Source organism: Ooceraea biroi, chromosome 5 (genome assembly GCF_003672135.1).
Source record: "Ooceraea biroi isolate clonal line C1 chromosome 5, Obir_v5.4, whole genome shotgun sequence".
Classification (NCBI taxonomy): Eukaryota; Metazoa; Arthropoda; class Insecta; order Hymenoptera; family Formicidae; genus Ooceraea; species Ooceraea biroi.
This window is the reverse complement of record NC_039510.1, coordinates 10,051,993-10,077,342: the sequence shown is the minus strand read 5'-3', so window position 1 is coordinate 10,077,342 and position 25,350 is coordinate 10,051,993. Positions and strand designations below refer to the sequence as shown.

Below are 25,350 nucleotides of genomic sequence, written 5' to 3'. Positions count from 1 at the left end.
TAGCTTGCTAAATCCATACTGCTCTCGGCATCGTTAGAACAACAAATAAAGCTCCTTCGAAAATCAATATTGTCATGTCGTTAGTATAATGCGATTGTGGTATTAAATTAAATATCATTTTCCATGCATGTTTGACAAGTCAACATGAAATAATTGCCAATTATCACTAAAGGCATAATGATTACAAACAAGCACTTCTTTTAGTAATACCAAGAGATAATAAAACATCTGAAAATGCGTAAAGTGACCAATAAACTAGTCAATTTAGGATTCTCTATTAATCATTATTGTATCGCGATAAGGATTTTATATTCTGTTTAAACGACGACAAATTCACATTTGTTCAAAAATTTTATAGATCCTAAAACATTTCAGTAAGTGTAAAAGTAAAAAAGAAATAATCCATATTTGAACACTGACGATTCACGGTTTAACTGAACAAATCTACGCTCGATACTGCACAATATTCCGAGTTATCACTTGAAAAAAATGAAAAAGGAAGAAAAAATCACAAAACACGCGACAAAAGCTCGCGCTGCGACGGGTTCATTTAACGAAGCAGTGAGTCCTGCTTCCTGCCGATACACCCTGCTCGTCCAGACACGCAGATTGAAATTGGACGCAGTGACGCGAATTATTATAATCTCAAGCTACTGCCATACAGCGACGGTGGCCGGGCCCGCAGGCGTTTTTCGTGGTGTTCAGAGCTTGTATCGCGAACTATGTAATATCGAGTCCCGCCGTTCCCATCTACGACACGGATTTCTCTCTTTCGGGCTATCATTCCCCGGCTTCACGTACGTACGTACGCGTCAATATATCGACGCTTGCCCGACGTCCAAACGAGCCTTCAGGCGACGAAAAAAAGAAACCGGAATCGCCTGCGAGAATACTCATGCGAAAATCCTATTCGTCCAAATGATACGGAAGAAACGATGATCGAATGCAGGATCGAGAGTGGATCGAGTTATCCAATTCCGAAAACTTATTGAAAAGTATGCTATTACGTAAAAGTCCATTGCAGTGTATTGAACTTCATTTTAAACGTATTTCTTCTCTCACATTTTGCGGATGATTGGCGAACTTGATGCGATCTACACTGGTCGACATATCTCTCCTAAACAGATGCATGCACATTCTCGCGGTCTCTCATTTTTGTCGTTGCAATCTTGGATTGTCTCACACGTCGAATCGCATACCACGTACGGGAACATAAATCTGACAGTCGTAGGAATCTATGAACAAAAGTGGAGCCACTTACATGCGCGTAAAGCAGAATTTATGAGAGGCGCGGGAATATAAATGCGCGACGTATCATAAATTTCCGTCTTGGATGCCGAGATATGTATGAGAAAGAGGAAGAGCTGGAGGAGAAAAGAGAAAAGAGAGCGGCGTAAAGGCAGCTACGTATAGGGACAAGGCGGAAAATCTCTTCTTCGCGATGGGCCCCGAAGGATACTAACGATATTGTTCGAAGCTTTCGTAGACTCCAGGGATACTTTAAGTATACGAACTAGGCCGCTATTTTTTGTCACTGTTTCGCAAATACTGAAGAATATATTTTTAATAGTAATATTGATCTTGCCCGGTAATTTCTTAATAATAATCTTGATGCTGATAATTATTTTTATACGATAATATGAGGTCTCGCGTATCTCTCTACAGACATTTATATCACACGTTCCATACACTTCACACATTTTTTCACGTTTACTCACACATGTCTCTTTTCTTAAATCTCAGATTCTATTTCTTAGAGTCGAGCTTGCAGAAATTAAATTTGAAATCGATTACAAATTTCCTTGCCGTGCAGTTGTACGTGATACGATTTCGTTCTGACAGCTTCCGCGGACCGTATAGAAAATGGAAAACGCGCACTCGGAGTTCGGGGCACGGGGGCGGTGCACGAACTTAATCGCGACGGCGGGCCCACCCTCGTCTTCGACCTCGTTCGATATCTTGACTGCTTCGCCCAGCGCGACCTGGCCCCGATTTAGACGACCGCGCCTTCCCCGTGCCGTCTAACTTACGAGCTCCATCCTATCATCCCCGACACCATTTGAACCGGCAACTTTGCGATGAGATGCATAGAGATCGAGCCAAGGCTTTAATAACACCGATAGCTGATAGCAGCCCTTGATCGAAAAAACCGCCAACTTCTCCAAGATCTTAAGAAAAGTCATTCCATTTCTCTTAGCCATAATCTTCGATTCGAATTTCTCACTTCCCTGTTGTGATGGAACTTGGAATTGGTGATTTATCAATATTCGCGACATCTCAGACATCGCTTTTTTCATTTTAATTCATTCAAATATAATATTTCTGTGAGAAAGATGTTTTAATTTTCTTCATTTGTTCGTTTTATCTCGACAGCAACACTTTGAAAACCAAATTCCTGTGGTCCTTGCTGTCCTAACTGATTTAATGATTGTTTTTCGGTAAGTATGAATCATATGAATCCGTCCATGCTGTCGTGCATTATGAGAATTGTTTTTCCACTAGAGTAAAAATATGTAATAAGTTGTACGACGATAATTACGATCAAGGTACTCATTTTATGGTTACTTTACCGCGTATTCGATATAATTGATCGATATATGAGAGACAATTAAAACATCGTAAAACCACCAAGTCCAAACACCGAATTCACAGAACACACGCACACTTACGCGCGTCTACTCGATTTTCCATAAGGTCGCTAGATCGGCCGAGAACGGAATTGCATCACGTAACCGCTCCCTTGATATTACACCGCACCCACGGATTCGATTAATTTTTTACGGTCCTCCAATCAGTGGGATGGATGAAACCGCTTGAATTAACCGTTCTATTAGAAGCTTTTTTGGTTTGGATCAATTGTAGGGCGCGATAACGCCGGTTACGATAAATATAACACATTAATCGCAAATTATTTGTTATATAAAAATATCTCATTCTCTTTCACGTTTACGTTAAAGTAAAATATATATATTTTTTGATAAACACTATTGTTATTACTATTACTATGACAAATGCAGAATATCTCAAAAAATTTATATAATGGGAATATAAAAAGAATGATGCTATTGATTCAATTTTTTACCCAATTTTTGATGGAAACTAAGTATACTGCGCTTATTTTTGGATCTTGATCGATATTGATTATTAATGCCAATTGAATATTTCAATAATTAAGCTAAATGTTTGTTAAAATCAAGATATAAACATTGATTAAACGATATTGTATGTGCAATTATGTTATACTATAGTTTTATACTACAGCTTTTATGTTACCAAAATAAAATTATGATAATCATAATTAAATAAATAACTTATGGTAATTATGATTTAATAAATAAAAACTGCAATTATAACGTAAAATTGGAAAATGAAAAATGCAAATTTTGAATAATTTCACATGTATTACTAAATATTGCAAAAATGATGTATCCATATAGCTATATTTAGGGGGCCTACTAGTGTCTACTAATATTAAAAGATTATATATATATACATTATATATAGCACGCAGCTTTTTTTTATTGGTAAAAAATAAATGAGGCTAAAAAAGTTATCCCATCATACCTATGGTCACGTAGCTTTTTTTTTTATTCAAAATAAAAATTACCCTGCCTTAAGGCAATTGGGTTTTGTGCGCCCGCCGATACAACACAATAGTCACGTAGTTATATTTTTGGTACTACTAAAGCCATCTAGTATTAAGAGAATGCACTACAATGTATCTACAAGCAAGTCCATGTATGCCGTTAAAGCGGAAGATAGTTTAGGTTAATATCATTTCATCTGGGAATGTGAAGTATCGTGACCTCGTGCGTTTTGCATGAGAAAGTTTTGCAAAATACAACAAAGAGTGAATAAAAAACAATATACTTTAAGATACTTTAAAATACATTGAGAAACAATTAGTAATCATGGGTAAAAAGCAAACCGGTACGCCTGCAATATCGTCTTTATATTATCAATAATATATTCTAAAATGCATTAACGTCGAATGTTTTTGCTTAGTTATTTTACTTTCAAAAGTAACATTATTCATTTGCATTGTTTCTTCAGAGTTTAACCAGAGTAAGGAGGAACGAATGATGATGACAATTGGCGAAATCATACAGGAATTGTTAAAAGCACATCACGAAAATCGGGATATTGACTTGAACAAGTTAAAAACACAAATTTCTTCCAAATATGGCTTGAATTCTTCTCCGAAATTGGTTGATATTATTGCAGCTGTGCCCAGTGATGTAAAGCATATTCTTGTACCAAAATTAAAGGCCAAACCTATCCGGACTGCTAGTGGGGTCAGTTAATTTAATTTGTATCATTATCCACTAATAATGAATGACAAAATAATGGGTGACAAAAATATGATATAATTATTGCAGATTGCAGTTGTAGCAGTTATGTGCAAACCACACAGATGTCCACATATTAATATGACAGGAAATATCTGCGTTTATTGTCCCGGAGGACCGGATTCTGACTTTGAATATTCTACACAGTCTTATACGGGATTCGAACCTACATCGATGAGGGCAATACGTGCGAGATATGATCCAAAAGCACAAACTCAGCATCGTATTCAACAGGTGAGCCTCTCTATGATCACATCATGTGAGATAATCTTTGTTTTACAGAGAGATGTTCGTGGAAATATTATTAATATCTATCTATTATTAATATCTATAGTTACAACAATTGGGGCATAGCGTCGACAAAGTGGAATTTATTGTTATGGGAGGTACCTTCATGTCTTTGCCAGACGACTACAGAGATTATTTCATACGGAATTTGCACGATGCACTGTCTGGCCACGAGAGCCGTAATGTTGATGAAGCAGTCAAGTCATCTGAAAAGAGTTCTATAAAATGTATTGGTATTACTATCGAGACTCGGCCTGACTATTGTCTCAAAAAGCATCTTTCAGATATGTTACGTTACGGGTACGTTGATGCTTGATGTTACGTATGTGTAGAGATACATAAATTCTTTACAATTAAATCAAACTATAATCCAATGCAGGTGCACGCGTTTAGAAATTGGTGTGCAATCTATATACGAAGATGTAGCACGTGATACTAATAGGGGACACACAGTACGTGCTGTATGTGAGAGTTTTCAGCTAGCAAAAGATGCTGGATTCAAAGTGATAGCTCACATGATGCCCGATTTGCCAAATGTAGACATTGAACGAGACATTTATCAATTTCAGGTGAGTAATGTCCCTATTTTGCTTCGTAAGTCCATATTTGTGAGCCTTGCTAGAAACTCATTGTAGATTTTGTTTCTGATGCCTAATGATGTTGTTAATCAATTTTTAGGAATTTTTCAATAACCCTGCATTTCGAACAGACGGCTTAAAAATTTATCCAACTTTAGTTATACGCGGCACTGGTTTGTACGAGTTGTGGAAAAGTGGCAGATATAAAAGCTACGAGCCGAGCGTGCTTGTTGATCTTATAGCTCGCATTCTGGCGTTGGTACCACCGTGGACACGTGTCTATCGCGTACAACGTGACATACCCATGCCGTTAGTGAGGTAAATATAAAGAATGTCGGATATATTAAAGAATTCTCAACTTCGAAAGTTGAAATTATCGAAGGTATTACTTTGATATGATGAAACAATGTATTACTACATTTAATATTATGTATAATATTACATATACGTTTTATACTATACACGTGTAACACTTCTCTGCATTTTTGTGTGAAAAAATAGTTCTGGCGTGGAACACGGGAACTTACGCGAGTTAGCACTAGCCAGAATGAAGGATCTGGGTTTGGAGTGCCGTGATGTCCGTACGCGTGAAGTAGGAATCCAAGAAATACATAACAAAGTAAAGCCACACGAAGTCGAGCTGGTACGACGTGATTATGTTGCTAACGGAGGATGGGAAACATTCTTATCCTACGAAGATCCTGCGCAGGATATTCTAATCGGCCTACTTAGATTGAGGAAGTGCTCCGACAACACGTTCAGGTATAACTTTTCTCTAGAAATGGAGTTGGAAACCTACAGAGTTCTGTAATACGCATATATGACGAATTTTGTGCATGTTTCCCACAGACCAGAATTAAAGGAAGAAACTTCGATCGTAAGAGAGCTTCACGTTTATGGCAGTGTAGTGCCCATTAGCGCTCGTGATACCACAAAGTTTCAACATCAAGGATATGGTATGCTACTGATGGAGGAAGCTGAACGCATTGCAAAGGAAGAACATTATTCTCGAAAAATATCTGTGATTTCAGGTATACCATATGCGGAGACTGAACACTTTTATATTTTCTGTATCAATATATTAATCGTATTAAATTATAAATATTATAATGGATTACTGGACATGTTTAGAAACTTATGTATAAAATAACAAACTATCTCTTTGCAGGTGTTGGGACACGTAACTATTACAGAAAATTAGGCTACGAACTTGATGGTCCATACATGTCTAAAATGCTTATATAATGAAGCAGATTTTTGAGACAATTTTGTTAAATAAGTTCCAGTGGACAAAACGAATCTTCTACATTTTTCAAATGTAGAAATATATTAAGATCTTAAGTTTTTGAAAATTTTTAATATTGACTTGTTTTAGAAAAACTTAATAAATGAATTATATATCACTCTATAGTGTTAATTGCGTTTAAATAAATTGCTGAATAAAAAATTCTTTGTAGAAAAATTAATAAAACGAAATGACAAAATGGCGACTCTTGTGCTTATCAAGTTACGTTATTCAAATACTCAACATGTAATTAATATATAATTACAAGATAATAACGTGCGTACATACGTGAGAAAAAACGATCGTGCGCATTCATTGTCCTTTCGACGACGAAAAAATAACGAAGAGAAGTAAAGCCACACGAAGTGTGTAAAGCGGATTCTGGTCGGTTCTAGGCACACAGAAGTAGGTGATTTTGCAGTCACCACATTAGTGCATGATACGATTACACGCGATGCTTAATACATTATACTGAACGTATGGCACTCCGCGCAAAACTTCCGCGATGATATTTCGCACAAGATGCATTTTTAAACAAAAAACTCGCGAGAGAAAACAGAGCGAATCGGAGCAACCCGAACACAACATTGCAGCTCCATAACTGGAAATTTGAAATCTATCGATTTCGATACCTCGAGAATCGCAATATTCGTTGATTTAGCAGACAGTCAAACAATGTTACTAGATTTTCCGCTGAATCCCTTATCCAATTGGTATATATTTTTAGATCTAAAAGAATACACCAGATGCAAGAGCCCACTGAGCTAGTTTATATAATTTGTAATAAATATATAAATTATTAAATTCGATACGTGTGTCGTGGCATACGCATGATATGTTATCGTTTTTGTATAATAATCGTACTTTTCTTGTTACTAACCATCGCTTACTTTTATCAGAGACTATTTCGATAATGCTTTAGAAACAGAAATTGTACTTTTTTATTTATTTATTATTATTAATTTATTATTTCTTATTTATTTATATTCCTAAATTATTAAATATAATAATAGTTTTCTCTATCGCGATTTATTCAATGCTAAAATAACCAATTAGCATATATCGAAGCTTTGATATACATACTATACACGATGTTTAAACTACGATAATCCGCCATTGTGGCCACGGAGTATCAAGATATCTAGTTGCGCATCAAAGATTTCGTTCGATACATCTCCACCCCCTCTTTCTCTCCCTCCATCAGTCTTTCTCTTTCTCTCTCTCTTCTCTTCCTTTTTACTGACAGTCGACGACAAGAGGATAAACAAAAGTAAGTCGGTTGCAGCAGCAGCGGGCGAGTTTCGTTAACGCGGTACGTTATTACGCAGGTTTCGTCGGTTGCGTACGTGCGCATAGATACGGTGCGCGCGCGACAGACTTCGTTTTCGCGAGTAATATTGAGGATTCTGCGGTTTGCCGAGTGATGCATCGCGGGTATTTCGGCCGATGAGATGCGTTGGAGGAGCGCAGAAAAGAGCAAGATCGCCGACGGCGCAACGACGACGTGAATAAGGACGAGGTTACCGAGGTCGGTGCCGGTGTCTGTGACGTGCAACTCCTGCCGTGAAAGTGGAGTATTTTGCGGCTGATCGGAAGCAGTAAGTCGCGCCAAGGTAGTTTATATTTTACGATACTTAGCGAGCGATCATGTCGCGAGCTCGGTCCTTCGAGGGAGAATTCGCGAAATACGAGTCGAAAATCATTACGAACTGAGGTTATGTTTTCGCGCGAACGTACTTGGAGGTAGGAACGTTCATCGTTCGCTGTTCGATAATTGTGGCATCGCGCAGGTAGCACGTAAACAGGAAATGGAGTTGCCATAATGATCGCTATCGTTATGATTGCGTTGTAATTGCTATCGATAAAGTAGACTTGATCGCCAGTAGAGTGGACTCGTCGCAGAAAATTTTGCGAAAATTTTTTTCAAGCGACTTGGTTATCGCTCGCGACAGCTCGCGTGTGCAAATCTTTAATATACCAAAATGTGCTGAGTAGAAAAACTTGTGAAATCAAATTTTTACGCCTTGATATATATATTTATTATTAGTATTTCAGGCTTATAATTTGTCGGTTTCACTGAATGCTTCAAATGCGCGTTCTCACACATGAATCCAGCGATTCTAATGAGCTCTGATGCATGTATTTCCTACATGCGATTCTAATTGTCAGCGATCATAATATATGCACAAAGTGGCCAATCGCCGAGAAATCGCTGCTCGCTCGACAGCCAATCGTGCTCCACAGGCGTCATATATCGTCGGTTCACCGCGACTATTATTAAGTTTGTCCTTAACGATTGTCAGGACTATCGCACGCAGATTATTAGCTGTTGTCGCGCGAATTGCGTCGGGATTGGCAAAACCGCATATTGTGCTGCGTGTAACACGAGCGACAGCCTTTTAAATCGAATGTCTCGTTCGTTTCGCTTTGCCTCGCAGCTCGCTCCGCGAATCCGCGCAGTGAAAGTCAACCGAGAGCAGTTCGACTTTAAGCCAACGCTGATTTTCGGATAGGCGGAAAGAGGAAACGAAAAAGGCACCTTCGGTAAGTGGCTCGGCATTCCAGTTCGTCAAATGTCGTCATAGTAAACCGTCGCTGAGTTTGACGCGTTCTTGTTCAGCCTTCGACAAATGGCCATCTGATTCTTTGCTCGAGATGCGTCATTTGCATTTTCATGCGTATTCGAGTAAAACTCGAAATGTTATGCACGTCACTGTTTGCAAGATATTTGCAATAGTTTATTATACCAATATTATTATAATTTGAACCGATAAAGCTAGTGACACACGTCAAAACGTGAGTTTATTATTATATATATATACATATATAAACATCTTTTGACTTTATATTAAAAATCACATGAATTTGTCATTTAAATTGACGGTTTTCGGTATTTAATTTGACGTCAAAGGGAAAGCTTCATTTGCAAGTTATATGTTTTTGTTTGATGTCAAAGTAGGTTAACCATGGGCAGTTGATATCTAGCTGTTTACAATTTTATTAGTCACGCAGCTGTTTACAAAGGATAAACATTTGGCTTATATAACGCAATTCGTCGTTATAATGTTTATTTTACTTTTTGGCGTTGTTACTTCGCTTGAGATCACCTGAACCGAGGATAAAGGAACTGATGTTAAACTTTTACGTGAAAACAACATGCGGAGTTTGATGCTTGAGTGATAACTTGCAAACTACTTAAGTTGGCGGATAATTAAAGACAAGGAAACTGTTAATTTTTGTCTTGTGTATTTAAGGAGATTATGTATAGGATAATGCATTTTATGCATTTTATATATAATCAGCATACAATCTGCATAAAAACTGAAAATGTTAATATAACGCATCTGTATATCTGTATACCTCATACAGAATCAGTATTTAATTAAGAAACTGAATATCTTAAATCCTTGGAAGCTTATTTTAAATGCTTCAAAGATATTACATACTTTTTTCGGGACAAAGCTACAGTACCGAGTAAGTTTTAAAATGTTCGATAAATGCAAACAATAGAAATAACTTCAGCAGACAACACGCTTACGGTATTTTCGATAAAAAAAGCAGATTAAACTTATCTCCTTATAAAATCGCTTTTTCAAAGAGTTTGTTCTCCGATAAATATCACGATACAACATATATGTTACGAAAATGCAATTGGATTTCGCAGAAACACCTAAGTAATAAGAGACGGTAATGGCAATGAGACCATTATGAGTCAGTGTCGACGCGATAATGTGGAGTTATCTCGATATAATGACACGAATAATAATTTTTTTTTCTTATATATAAAAATAGATTCGCTGCATCAGCGCAGGAATACGTGTAAACACGAGATTGGAGAAAAGATTGTGCGCACTTCCTGTAAAATTACCATTATTTTTGCATTTTTGTGTCTCAATGTTAGATTACATTCTTAATTGTTAAATGCAATTGTTAACGGAAGTCAATTATATAATGAACGCGGAAGTGTATCAAAATGTGTGTTATCATAGTTTATCCAGCTATAACTCTTCTCAATATAATTGACGATTACAACGAGTACAACGTTAATTGGTCTCTAATCGATGTACAGATTCCATGTTATATTCTGCATTCTATTCATCGCTGCTATTTGCAGCACATGGTTTTTACAATCTCAGGATTTTCCAAGAACATCTTTATTCACTTTTTTTCCTTTTTAAATAAGCAAATTAATATGAACCTTCCGGCGATCACACTTGTTTATTACAATAACGTCTTGAGAAGTGCTGTGAAGAGACATAGTTCATTTATTCATAGATTATTATAATATATTACGCTAGAACATGTTTCATTGTACACGAAGATCTCATAAGACATAAGAGTATTAAACTCATTCATATTTATTTGCAAATAAAACATAATTAGTCATTACCATTACGTAATACCTATTGTGACTCTAACTAAAGAAGTTTTAAATAATCAGAAAGAGAGAAGAAGAGAGAGAGAAGAATTTCAAAGTTTTTTAATATTGTCTAACTCCGCAAGTAGTTTTGGGGTCATTCGCTCATTGCATTTTCTAGTACCAGCAGCATAAGTCGCTAAAACTGACTACGTCCTTCACGAACGTAACAGTAATTACCATATAAGTACAGCTTACGCAATTACAAGAAAAAAAGAGAAACGAAAAGGCCTTTCATGGCTCACTGGCACGCGTTAGTATCTTTATTTCACTTGAGACAGACGGAATCGCCTCATTCCGGATACAATCGCGATCGCTCAGTGGGACGAACCGATTATGTAGCTCTTACATCTAATACAAATATATGCTATCATCTCGCTGTTTCGTGTCTTGTTTACGAAAGAAATATCGCAGCAGTGATAATACGAGTGCGTAAAATGTAATGTAACTAGTCGCCGTACAAGCAAAAGAGTATGTGATAACGTAGTGAGATTGTACTAACAAGCAGTGTGAGAAATCAAGTTAATATTCAATTTAATTAATTTGAAAATACCACATTTTTTTACTACGAGAACCAAAAGACGATGGGATTCCTCCGAATTCTGTGAGGTTAACTAAGTTATTACGCCGCGATGTAAAAACGTTTGAGGAATATTTGGCATACTAAACAGAGTCTGTGCATTACCTGACAGCATGCAAAGCACCAATCGAGAGGTTCATTCGTCTCGTGGCGTCGCGGCGCTCTAATACGTCAGTCTGTGTTTGCTCGGCCGTCAGCGAGGACGACGAGCGATGTAACGCGAATTGCGAAAACAACGAGTTTAGCAAGTGCTGTGGAAAAATAGGATTAGCATTAAATCACGAGAAAATTCACACGGAATTTAACGTTAATGCACCAACGCAATACTGATGGACGAATATAACACATAGTGACTTGGTTCGGATTTTACAAATCTAATTTCGGATAAACTGCGACGCGATAACAGAAGCTTCGTCGTGTTAAATTAGCATTAAATATATATATATATATATATTAATAAGCTAAAATTGCATTATCCGCATTTTAATATGCGGTGTTTCTTTTTTAATTTTTTACGTATTCGTTTGCATATATTCGCGCAAGAATTCACGTTTTACGAGAACGTATACGTAAAATTTTCTTTGTTCTTGATTAACTCTATCGAGATTAGACTTTTATATTTGCATATTTTCGTTTCGTTTACACATTCTTCAATATGCCTTTGTTGACATTCTTTGCAATATTCGTCATTTTCATTGCTTCTTTTCTGCAGGCTTTATAGCTGCCAGAGACTATTGGCGGGAAATGGTCGAACCTGAGAAACTTTTCAACAGAAAGATACGACGCGTATACATTCACATTTAATAGAGGAAAACCTTTAATTCAAAAACTTGTTTCTGATCGCGGTCAATAATCCCTGAAGTGATAAAAATTATGCTGTCCCACTTGTTGAACAAACAAATACCAGATAACTGAGTGCAGTTTATTCAATCTGAAAGGCCGTATAAAATAGCAGTTTTTAAAACGTTTATCGTGTGATAAAAAAATCAAAATAAATCGTGATGATAACTGTACCGATATCAGCCTCCAGTCCCTACGTGAAAGTCACATCTTACAGCGATACTAGCGAAATCGCCAAAAAATCCACGGTGAGTGCATCGGAAAATTATGTCTCAATGTACATTAAATGTAATTAATCTGTCGAGCAAGATCGCAAACGCATCTGCATTTTTTCAGAGCCGCATTCGATTCTCGGTGTTTTTAAGTTACGTAAATTGCGTAATTATGTAAGCGTGCCTGATAGGTAAATGATGTGGCCATGCTGCACACTCGTCATTGATAGCTTTAGTGAAATTGCATGCTTCGACAAATTATTCGATCATACATGACCGCTGAGGTCATTTACGTAATTTCATTTTCTACCACCGCAATGCTCGAGCAATTGAGTAAACTGAAATGATTGACTTACACGGTTTCTTATTATTAAAAGTGCAATAGGTCATTATCTGCAAAATTATTGTAATTAATTGCTAATGACTATCTTATTTTGCTTCCCTTAAAATATTGAATTCTTTAAAGCATAAATTCTTATTTAAAACACATATATTGCATGTTGTTTAATGCACCAATATTTTTCTAAAATTGAAGGAATATTACAGAGATAAAAGACAAAAATCTTGTTCTCTTACGTCCTTAATCAAGGATACTAAGACATTTCACCGTAATTGCTGACACAAGGATACTAAGACATTTCACCATAATTGCTGACACACGCTGAAAAGGGTTAATTAAAGCTAACTCGATGCTATCGAGCGGAACATGTCGCTTCGATACGTCGTGCTGAACGATGACGTTATTAATTTTTCTTGTCATGTATTCGTCAAACGTGAATTTCTCATCTGACCGAGATCATTATCGCATGCTTGACTCTGTCGTTTTACATTAATCGTTTCAAATGACACTGAATACTTATACTCATTTTCCTTAGCCTACTTTATGCTTTATTGCTTTATTGCTGTATTTCCTCTATGTTTATCTGCATAGCAATGAAAACTTGAAAAAATTGCGATTCAGGATAATTATTATATTAATATTATAATAATAATAATATATTATAATAATTATATTAATTGAATCGAACACGTTCTTTATTTTCCGGATATGTTTTAAAACGAATATAATTATGTAAGAATTTGACGCAGATGATACCAGAATAAAGACGTATCAAACTTTCAAGCTTCTACATTTTCGATGACATTCTTTCATCTCTGTAACTCACTATGCATCGTCCCTTCTTTCCCTTTTTCCTTCCTTCCTTCCTTCCTTCCTTCCGTTAGTAAAACGGCGTATTTTCGCGAAACCGAGCGTACAGCGATCTAAATTTACATCGCCGGACAAGCGACGTGAAATCCCAAGTCAGCCTGCCAGCAACCGTTGACTGACCGTGTTCCGAATCCCCCGTAAGAAGCACGAAGCTTTTGCCATCGACATTCCTTTCCAAATCACTTCTTCAATGCGTTTGCATATTCGGAACTACAAATTCAATGCTGCGCATTGACTGCTAAAAGTTTCAGGTTTCATCGCTATTTCATTTATAGAGGAAATTCCAAGAGAGTCTGGTCAAAGTCTAGGTCGTGCTCTACCAATTCTGAAAATAAGATAACGTCACGTAGACGTAATCCAAATTGCGAATGCAAATTCGCTGGCAACAAATTGACACACGCAAGAGCGCATATACAGCATCTTCGTGCATTTAGTACGGATTCTTTAGAAATTAACTGTAATTTGAACAATGAATCAGCTCAGCACAGCTTATATTGGCTTAATTATGTGTAAAGCTCTTTTGTGACCCTGCCCTTGCATATATGATGTTCAATATGCTTGCACGTGCAATGAACAAGCACGTGCATCGGCGACAATTGCTGCAAAAAGTAATCGATGATTATTACCTCTCTATTATCACAAGAACTATATTAACTTCGTACGCATCAATTATTGGGAGCAACTAAAGCTCCTCACCAGCTGCGTAATTGCATTCGTGACGAGAAATTTAAGCAATGATATTCGTATGCCACTCGGGCACGCGGTAATAATGCGAATAATGGTCTAATCATGAGCAGTAAATAATCGAAATATTAATTTCTCACCCATTACGACAAGAGTTCTCAGCGTGAATCACACGTCTTTTCAAGAAATCAGACACACTTTGAAGGAGTTATACACAAAAAGTATCATTAAATGAAACACAGAAAATTTCTGATTAGATCGTTTAATTTTCTTACCTAATTAACATGAATTATGACCAATATAAGCGCGTATTTGCGAAGAACAAAGATGAGAAAGATAATAAGAAAAAATAGAGAAGGGCGGAGAACTGTAAAATTAAAAACAGGATACACGCACCAGAAAAGCTCTGAGAAACACTACGATACAGGCTAATGCCTTTTTTCTTTTCGTCAACTTCGTGTTTATTACGTATGCAGATGACGATGACCAAGTAAGAGCGAGGTTTTTTCCAAGATCGTTCATATTACCGCTACCACTGTATTGCACCTCGCTGGTCACGTACAAGATACCTCGACATTACGTTACATCGATGCTAGAAAATTTTCCAAGAAGACCGATTACTGCTCTATACTCCAAAAAGAATTGCCCGAGGAATTGCCGTTTCTCAGTATATCTTCTAACAACGTGTATTTTTCTCGCAGTGTCACAATGGCACCTCGCCACCGCACCATCGTGATATTAAATTGATTTATTTTTCCCCTTGAGGCATTTATTACTTTATTGTTTGCTTGATATTATGTGTATATTCATATATGTTTTATTATAGTTTTCAGAATATTAATTTTAGGAAACTTTCATTTATGCACAAGTTGACGTTTATTCATAATTAATGTACCATTTAACGAGCGCGATGATTGCTAAATTTTGTAATAATTACTCTTTCAGAAACTCAATTTTTAAGTTGTATATAAATTATTTATATGTATATGTGTATATTATTTATTTTATGTAATAATATAATGTTAGCGTTTTTTAAAATACCATCGATTAACTCTATATAAATAAAGAGAACTCTATATTAAATAATTTTACGTGACATTTAAATAAACTTCGTCAATTTACAAGTTGGAAGTTTAATTATTCGTAAAAAGATCAAGACAAGTTGTCTGCATATGGTTATAAAATATTGTAGAGTATATTAGAGAGTAAACTATCTACTGTAAAACTAGAAGTTCCGTTTCCAGTTCCATCAATGCTTAGATACTTGAATGCTTGGATCTTGTGGCTCCATCATTAATCAGTTTTTATTGACACAGATGTAATGATGTTAATGTAGCATAAAGTACTATCTTTGCAAGAGATATTAAAAAAGACGAAGATTCCACTTTAATAATGATCGAGCTCTTTGACGAGGATGATGGTTTTGACATTATCGACAATTATTAATTGCTGTTTGCCAATGAAACATGAAATTCTATCTGCATAAAAAAAACGGAGATCCCACTTTAATGATTGCTTGGTAAATGTCGAAAGTGACACAGTTCTCCCATTATCGCTAAAGGCTAATAATTGATATGTTGTTATTCTCGTCGTGTGTGTATTTACATAATTATCGTGCTTTCAGTCCGATTGTTAATGAGGCATTATACGACCGGAAAGGTCGTGGGAGAAAGAAAGACAATCATGATTCTTTCTTACGGTCCGACATACTGAGAAGAAGATTCGCACAAGAAATAAATTAATTCTTCATCATCCCAATTTCTCTGCTACATATAATGTCCAATGTAGCATACGAATGCTACATCTTACACATTGTTTCTTCGGATGGAAAATATGTTGCTCGCAATATGATGATGGTAGCTCGTAAGAATAAAATATGAATTACGTAACGTTTTTAAGGCGAACGGTATAATTACATCCGGGTAATACTTATTTCCTACACTGCTCTATGGAACGTAACTTTGTACGTGAAATCACGGTTGCATAATCAGTTATAAGACGTTATTTAAAAATCCTAAACGTACAAAAAATTATAAATAATAATTATAAAATATAATATAATATATAATTTATAAATATAATTATAAAAAGAGATTCTTTTTCGATAAAGATCAGAATTTTGATGTTAACTTTTTTGACATTTGAGCGAAAATTAAATCAACTTATAAACGACAAGAAAAATATATTTCTTGAGGCATCTTCACGCAATTGAAATTGCACTGATCCTTGAGTAGAAATATTGAACATCCGTAAACACATGGTCAAGCATCCTCAATCGTCTCAATTGAAACGAAACTCATGTTCGCGCACGCATTAAGTTTGACCCCACACGTGAATCCAATCACCACGCGCACGACATTGATTCGTGCATCCTCAAATGACGTATACCAACGAATTTAATTCGATCAATTGCGATCGGAGACAAAGTCGAGTGTTTGAGCATCTATGCACATAGAGTGCCAAGTGCTAGAAGAAAATAGCATCGACAGAGTCAAACGTCTATTTTCAGCGTCCGTCGAATTGGTCTTATTAGAGAGAAAAATATATGCACGAATTTCGTGTGTTTATTTTTCTGGGAATTTTAAAGACTGTATTATAGAAGTTTCAGATTAATTTTGCAGTTTCTATTCTATTATTATACTGTGCAAAAAAAACGATTTAGAGATTAACACAGACTGAGCACGCATCGTGTTTTTATCGAATCACTAACAATGTACAACTTTGCAGAAGCATAAGAGAGAATATAATAAAATAAAGCACGTGCCTTAATTGGATACGGGAAGCCCCTCTATTAACGAACTATCTGCATTCTGTGTCAGCAAACTGGCGAGCATTTCTGACGCAGTCATATATTCATGATCGACGGAATAATTTTGTGATTATCTCTTTTGCAAACAGATCATCGTAACGTCATATACGAATACTCTATACACCACACGTCAGAGATTACAATTAACATTGTAGAAAACCAGACATTTTTGTCATTATCATAGGTATAATTTATGCCCGCATTGTTCTGTTCTCTATAATTTTCATCATCATGTACTTGGCCATCGCAAGAATCCATTAGGAAAATTGTGTCGCGCTTAATCTCACGTGTGTTACAACGAATGAATGAAAATACTACGTAATAATAACACATGAGAAAATCGAGAGAATTAGCATTTCAGTATAGCTGATCTTCATGCGGCTGATATTTAAGAAGTGCCAAACTTTACAGTAATAAGAAAACTGGATCATCAGTCATAAAAACATAAAGACATAAAAATTACGATAGAATGAGGAAAGAGTACATTGAACTTAATTTGTTACTTTATTATTATCTTTAAGATCAGAATGTCATATCGCAAATCTTTGAAATTTAACAATATTTATTTCGTCTCTTTGTTTGCAATAAATATTTTCTTTTAAATAATCTACAAATATTATTTTATCTTTCCGCACTATTTAAATTAAATTTCTCGAAATTAATTGTTTGTTCTTTATATTTCTCATATCGTCATTTATTATATAATCTTCCCTTAATTATTCGAGTGCTTTGTCATTGTGCATCCTGGGATTAAATTAAAATGTCTTCGGGTGAAATCACAAAGACGACGAGCACTAGATGTGGAACGTGGGAAGAAACAAGAAAGAGAGAGATACATAGAGAATTAACAAAGATAGAGAATGAGAGCCATGCAGTCCACGAGTACTGCTGAAATGAGTTATTTCGGTCCACGGCCATCGGCCACGTTTGGGGCACGTTTCCTTGCGAAATCCGTTTTGTATTGTATATCAATGATCCCGTCGCAAGAAATACTGCATTTTACAGATTATTTCTAGATTGAATATTCTCTTCGCGATTAATATTGCTCACGCAGAGTAAGTTGCGTCATTAATAAATCTGTATATCTCTCATTACAATGCAAAATAAAAATTATAATAATAAGAATAACAAAAGAATAATAGCAATAAAAATAATAGCAATAAAATTATTTGGAAGAATTTAATTCAAATCAGATTTGACTTAAATTCTTTAGCAAATGGAAAGAAAATATATTCAATCTATTTTTAAATAATTTGTAATAATTCTTTCTTTTATCTATTTTCTCTTTATAAGAAATGTAATTTTTCAAAGTAACGAATACGATATATCAATACAATTAGTTACAGTTACGTGATGTTTGTTCTTTTTGTAGGTTCAGCAGTTTTTAAAAGACATGAAGGAACATTCGGCAGCCCAACGCATGGAGAGAGATAAGGACTTGCCACAGCGATCGCAAAGCAGCGCGGCTAGCTTGACATCTATAGGTGCCGACATATCTCCCAGTTCTTCCCAATTTTTTGAGGTAATTGTTCTTTTTATACTTCTTTTTAATATTATAATTACCTGAAAAACATAAAAATACAAGAGAATTTAATATTATCACACACATAAAATTTTATTGTCTACAATAGATATAATTTGAAAGTTATTAATACCTATTTTCTTACATACGGATTTCAGGTATTTTACGTTGGCAAAATTAAAGTATCACATCCGAAAGTATCAGAATCGTTTATTGATGACGCCTTGATAAAATTTCGCGTTCATGGACTCGAGAAAACGAGATCTTCGACGAGTAATCTGCTGTCAGATTGTCAACGGTTGAAACGCCAAGCTTTGTCATCCACCAACAGAAGGAATAGTACGGTATGAATACTTGGCTTTTAAATAATTTTGTTTTAAAACTTTGTTTGCTGCATTAGGACTGTTGCCTTTATTATAACACTAAAACGATATTCCTCATACGTCTAAAATTTTTATACATTACAATTCTTTTTTATTAATGTATGATGGAATATGTCTGTCAATTATATAGCTAATAACTCAAACAAACTAATGATTTGATTTTCATCAAGTAGACTGTTCTAAGTGGAAGTTTACCGTTACGTCTACAGGAATCTACTGCTAGTGAATCAGGCAGTATCGAAAACGTGTCAGGAAATAGTATAATTCCAAGCGTGAATCCACTTGGAGTACCGCCAGTTCTAAGCGGCTCTGTGGAAACTTTTCCAAAACCAACCGCCAATACCGCGGAAAGTGATGATCATGATGGAAACCGAACATCTGAATCTTCCGTTAATTCTAATATCACCGTATCTGAAGTCATGCGAAATCGCGCCGCGTCTACCGGCAGTGTTTTAGGCGGCAGAAGGGATTCTGCTGCTAAAGGAAATGAGGATCATAATCGTACTATGCTCTTTCAGGTGTGGAATATAAAAAGCATCTTTGCAATTTTATTGCTATTGGCATTGATTGTGCTGTGATCATCATTATCATAATATTAAATTCTTTTTGTATACAAATTTGATATTTTAGGTTGGACGATATGATTTAAGATTGATTAGTCCAGATAGGAAGCAGGTTCTTCTACATAAGCAACTGAAGGACATAGCTAGCTGCGTGCAGGGCATAAAAAATCCCGAGCACTTTGGATTTATTTGCAAAGAACCAGAGTTATTCATTGGGTACGTCTTCAAATGCCAATCCGGATCAGTCGCGGATGACCTTGTTGCAGGCAAGATTTTTTAGTTTATCTGTGACACAGTAAGACATGAAACATTATTCTTCTCATCAAAACCTTGATTTTTAACGCGAATAATTCTATAATTTCTGTGTTTTTTTTATCTTGCAGCGATTAGTCAAGCTTTTGTCGCAACCTGCGATGTGACGAGAAAGGAAAGATATCCTGTATTTTCCTGTGAGCATTGTCCTATGTACTGGTACAATAAGCTATGTCAGGAGATTGAAGGTAAATTACTCGAAGTGGAGTTATATTCTACCACTACAAGTGCTCGATAATTTTGTATTTAATTGTAAATGCATGAATTACCGTTCGCAGGACAAAATGATAGAAAAGTGCAGAGCATTATCTTCTCGCGTATGGAATTATTGCCTGAGGATGAGCAGGAGATCGTCGTGAGCAAATATAAGGGAGCCGAAGCTGCAGGTAACACCGGCGCGAGCTCTTCGAGCCTCCGAGAACAAAATCAATTTTTAATGCGGCTGTTGCGTGCTCATTGCGAATCAAAACAAGCTAGACACGTACACGATACAGCTGAAAATAGGTAATACACTGCGCACTGGTCTATATATATAATTATAGATTTTCTCTTAGCGTCAAATATATATGAATCAAAAATATAGTTTACAAAAATAAAACAAAACAATTCTATCGTAACGTTTTGTGTTTCATGCTGCAGGAGTGAATTTCTCAATCAATATCTAAGCGTTGGCGTTGGCAGTACGATATTCATGAAGGCGAAACGCTCTCTCACAAATAGTTTTGACAATCTTATGAAGAGAAAAGGTTCACGTGATGACTTTAGCCTTGGGCCACAATTGAGAGATTCTAATCATGTCAATACGGGGATACAAAAGAACGGTAGCCAGAGTCCAGATAACTCACGGCAATCATCTATATTGGACATTTCGCCGGAATCAAGTAGACCAAGATCACTACGTGTTTCTCCTGAACAACAGATAGTGAATAACGGACCAAAGAGTTCCATGATGGATATGTTCGTACAGTTTTATTGTATTTCAAATTTTTTATTAACATATTTTTCTTTATACATTATTTGTTTATATATATATATATATATATATATATTTATATATTACTTATTATAGTTATATAGTTCTTATTATATTTCTTACAGCTTTTTGAAGGTTGGTAATTCACCGAAAATGTCTCCTACGGAGACCGATGGAAATAACATGATGCAAGCCAATAGTTCGTGGCGGCAAACGATATTAAACCGGGTTGTGACACCAAACAAAGATCACACTAAAGAAATTGAAAAAGTTGGTGTCATGAAAAATTTGGAGACACCCGTTAAACGAGAACGGAGAACGAAACAAGAATTACGAGACTTGTGGAAGAAAGCAATCAATCAACAGTTAATACTCATCAGAATGGAAAAAGAGAACGCGAAACTTAGAGGTAAAAATTCTTTCGTGACGATAATTTATGTTAACCCCTGTGTACAATGCAATACCTCACCCTTTTCAAATTGTTTTCTAAAATTTCAGAACGTCAAGAGGAGGCAACAGTAAAAAGAATTAAATTGGAATACGATGAGCTTAGTAGTTGCAAACGTGAATTGGTCGAAGTTTGGGACCTTCTCGTTAGCAAGGAATCTCGAGTCTCTACTAAATGTGATAACCAAATGCTTCTACACGCTATTAAACAAGGTAATCAGAAATTAATATCCAACTCTTCTCGCGATTTCTTCTTACGTCGAACATATGTACGATGTAGAAAGAGAGTTGGATGTACGAGTTGAAATATATTAAAATACAAAAACTTCTTTCTTATCTTTTTATATATAATTATTCTAAATGTATATACATTTATAGGCGTCCCAAAGGGAAAAAGGGGTGAAGTCTGGCAATTTCTAGCCGAACAATTCTGCCTGAAGCAACCGCCTATAGACACTCAAGATTTCCCAAATTATAATACGCCCTACGAACTGCTCCTGAAACAACTCACATCTCAACAGCACGCTATTCTAATCGATCTGGGAAGGACATTCCCAAGCCATCCATACTTTAGTTCACCCTTGGGACCTGGTCAGTTGGCACTCTTTAATTTATTGAAGGCCTACTCTTTGTTGGATCACGAGGTCGGTTATTGTCAAGGTCTCAGCTTCGTCGCCGGAGTGCTTCTATTACATGTAAGATCAATTTTAATTAGATTTTGCGATTTTACGATTTTTTATTCTGCAATAATTAATTTTTGACGTGCAAAAAACTGTTTACTCATTTTCCAGATGGCAGAAGATCAGGCATTCTTCTTATTACGGCATCTAATGTTTCGCCGAGGGCTTAGGAAACTGTACTTGCCAGATATGGCAGCATTACAGTTACACTTGTATCAACTTTCCAGGCTGTTACACGATCGCTTACCGGCTATTTATAATCATTTTGACAAGCATGAAGTTTCACCTACTCTATATGCCGCTCCTTGGTTGTTAACTCTGTTTGCCAGTCAGTTTCCTTTAGGTTTTGTAACCAGAGTTTTTGGTAAGATATTTTAAGATTCATATTTAGTAATAATTTATATCGATTTATAAAATTCTTTCTCTTATAAAATTATTGTTTTTATTTCCTACAGATTTGCTCTTCCTAGAAAGCTCCGAGGTTCTGTTCCGTGTATCGGTTGCGCTATTAGAGGAACATCAAGATCAGTTGTTATGTTGTGATAGCTTCGAAGAAATCATGGAGTATCTCAAGGTAAAATTATACTCCTGTCTTTCACTATTGATCAAGGAATTATGAGCATAAAAGAATAAATTTATGTGTGGATGTCATCTTTGCATCTCCATACTTTCATTCACTTCCAGACACGTGTACCAGCAGTGGATAAACAAAGCTTAGATCGCGTGATGAAACGAGTATTTTATCCTGATTTGGAGATTACGAAGCAATTGAACGAGTACAGGGTAGAATACCAAGTGCTCCAGGAGGAAATGATCTCGGTAAAGCCACAAATGGAGAATTTGGAAAAGTTCAAATTAATGAACAAGCAACTTACACAAGAAGTTGCGCAGCTTAGTGAACAACTCGAGGTAATGCAAAACAAATAACATCTATGAAAAATCTTGAAGAGTTAGTGCAGAAATAAGAAAAATTTCATTACTTGTAAAATTGATCTAAATATTATAAACTTGTCTCATGCATTTTTATATCGTATCTTTTAATACTCACTTCTAACGTCGGTTACCGTAACTATGAAATTACATTACAGATTACTCTGAGCAACTTGCACAGACTTGAAACGGCACGTTCAATGCAACAAGCAAATATCCACAAACTCGAGTCTCAGAATCGTAGTCTTGAAGTAACGGTAACCACGCTAGGTGGGTTTATTCAGCAATTAGTGGATACGTGTGCCAACATCGAAGTGCCGGGCGAGGTGCGCAGGATTCTCGCGCAATTGAGTATGGTCGAGAAACGGCGGAGTGCGGGCATCAAATCGTATCCTTTGAAAGTTATCGAAGACAACAAATACGGGATGGTGAAAAGTAACTCAACTGGAAGGGAGTCTCAAACTCTTCTAAGAAACAATAGCATGACCGATACGCCGTATCCTTTGAAATCAACTCTGAGCCAACCGAACTTAGCCACAAAGCTGGAGAAGGTCTCTTCGTTTTTCTCGAATTCGCACAGTCACATACAAAAGCAACGCGCGCAATTAGCAGCTCTCAGAAACGAATACTCTCAAGCGGTAAGGGGTAACAACGATGAGAATGATCCTAAAACAGTCAACATTGACATTCAAATTACGGATACCATGAATCTGGCTAATAATCCAACTCCTCAGGATGAAAACAACTTGAAAGTTCCAGCTATTAATTTAGAGAAATCAATATCGTTACCGCTAAAGCTTAAACTGAAATCCTCCAAGTCAGCGTACGAATTAGGATCCGTGAAGAAGATTCCCACCACCAAACTCGAAGTTACGAGCAACGATACATTGACAAATCTGACAGGGACCGTGCACCCGCTCGACACTTGCAGCGACGTGAATTTCCGGTACGGCGGAACTACGAAGCTGAAGTCCATCAAACCTGTTAGATTATCCAGTTCAAGTTGTCAGGAAGAGAGCGGTAACAACAAACAAAAGTCCGATCAAAATTCCGATTCTTTAAACAGATAACGGTTACTCTTGAATATGTCTTCGAGGAGCGTTCTGTCAAAAAGGATTTTTATAAAAAATATGTATTTAAAAAGGTATCGTGGTGATGAGTAGCTTAATAGGTTGAAGAGATTGCATCTTCTCATAAATTTGAGTACTTATTTCCGCGTTCATGAACGGGGAAAATTTCAAAAGATTTGCATAACTTACTTAACTTGTATAACTATGAGAAAAAGAATAGTCCTTTTTTTAACTTACTGAGATCTGACAATTTATAAAAATCTATATCAAGTATTATACTGGCGTAATATTGAATATTACATTCGAGAATCTCAAGTGCAAATAGTCGAGATAGAGAATAAAGAAAATAAGATCAAAATAAGGTACTAAAGATACATCTGCAACCAGTTTCAGATTGCCAAAGAAAGTGCCAAACTTTCTCCCCATTGAAAAAAAGATGTAGATTTATAAAAGCCATTAATATATAGGCTGGTATGCACTGTAAGATTCAAGGGATTAAGTATTACTATTTTTGCACAAAACAAGCCTTGTGATATCAGGAATATATTTAACAGTGTATATATATATGTGTGTGTGTGCGTGTACTCACTGTTCTTTATAGGAAAGAAGTTTTACCATCGTTAATACGAAAGTAGCATTAGTGATAATTAACATTCATATCAAATGTGTCGTAAAAACTAGCAAATAGTAAATATTACTCGATTCCTATAAAACTATTTAAAACTGGTGACACTTTAACAGAGAGATACTTATGAAATAGAAATATATTCATAAAAATGATAAAATTATATTTTGTAGTCCGAGTCTGTAATATTCGATCAGTGATTATTTGTAGCTGTGTATCATTTATAACGAAATAATATAAGTATATAATCATATCTTACGATTTAATCGAACGATTAAAAATAAAGGTACTCTATATGTCCCATTGTTTGTCGTTATCATGGACATGTTATTAAAATAGGCCGTATTTTGTATTAGCATTGACGCGAACTAAGAAATATATAATATATAGATTTTTAAACATTTCTTTGTTGATTTGCTAATCTTATTGTGATGATAGGATGTATATAAAAAATTACGCAAACCAATGTACAAGTGATTATTTCACATCTATGGCGACTTACCGAGCGCAATACCTAATATCCTTTACTCTCTCTCATCTAAATTCTTTCATTCTTTTTTATTTCTTTGCATGAAAATCCTAAGTGTGATCTG

General features: G+C 35.8%; 2 protein-coding genes across 9 annotated transcripts; both read left to right on the top strand.

Moving 5' to 3' along the window:
- Positions 1–3,743: 3,743 nt before the first annotated feature.
- Positions 3,744–6,701, top strand: LOC105281213 (probable elongator complex protein 3). The gene is made up of 9 exons (XM_011342286.3): positions 3,744–3,930; positions 4,054–4,295; positions 4,380–4,583; positions 4,684–4,937; positions 5,017–5,206; positions 5,316–5,533; positions 5,717–5,977; positions 6,065–6,246; positions 6,384–6,701. Exons 1-9 carry the CDS (start codon positions 3,912–3,914, stop codon positions 6,458–6,460), a joined length of 1,647 nt encoding a protein of 548 aa, XP_011340588.1. The 5' UTR covers positions 3,744–3,911; the 3' UTR covers positions 6,461–6,701.
- Positions 6,702–7,726: 1,025 nt separating this feature from the next.
- Positions 7,727–25,223, top strand: LOC105281215 (TBC1 domain family member 1). 8 transcript variants are annotated; one of them, XM_026969875.1, is made up of 17 exons: positions 7,727–8,113; positions 8,939–9,044; positions 12,210–12,585; positions 18,625–18,774; positions 18,933–19,118; positions 19,331–19,675; positions 19,788–19,986; positions 20,104–20,220; positions 20,311–20,536; positions 20,672–20,989; positions 21,131–21,414; positions 21,504–21,665; positions 21,831–22,147; positions 22,244–22,496; positions 22,588–22,706; positions 22,817–23,041; positions 23,221–25,223. In XM_026969875.1, exons 3-17 carry the CDS (start codon positions 12,499–12,501, stop codon positions 24,130–24,132), a joined length of 3,900 nt encoding a protein of 1,299 aa, XP_026825676.1. In that variant the 5' UTR covers positions 7,727–8,113; positions 8,939–9,044; positions 12,210–12,498; the 3' UTR covers positions 24,133–25,223. The 8 variants fall into 8 exon arrangements, with proteins under 8 accessions (XP_026825676.1, XP_026825674.1, XP_026825673.1 ...); XM_026969873.1 differs by having other exon boundaries at positions 7,727–8,098; positions 23,221–24,132; XM_026969876.1 differs by having other exon boundaries at positions 7,729–8,113; positions 19,367–19,675; positions 23,221–24,132.
- The last annotated feature ends 127 nt before the right edge of the window (positions 25,224–25,350 follow it).

Coding starts and splice junctions, on each gene's coding strand:
- LOC105281213 (XM_011342286.3), top strand. Junction 4,296..4,379: donor CTATCCGGACTGCTAGTGGG/GTCAGTTAATTT, acceptor TAATTATTGCAG/ATTGCAGTTGTAGCAGTTAT. Junction 4,584..4,683: donor CTCAGCATCGTATTCAACAG/GTGAGCCTCTCT, acceptor TAATATCTATAG/TTACAACAATTGGGGCATAG.
- LOC105281215 (XM_026969875.1), top strand. CDS start 12,499: ATGATAACTGTACCGATATCAGCCTCCAGTCCCTACGTGAAAGTCACA. Junction 19,987..20,103: donor CGCGGATGACCTTGTTGCAG/GCAAGATTTTTT, acceptor TTTATCTTGCAG/CGATTAGTCAAGCTTTTGTC. Junction 22,497..22,587: donor TTTTGTAACCAGAGTTTTTG/GTAAGATATTTT, acceptor TATTTCCTACAG/ATTTGCTCTTCCTAGAAAGC.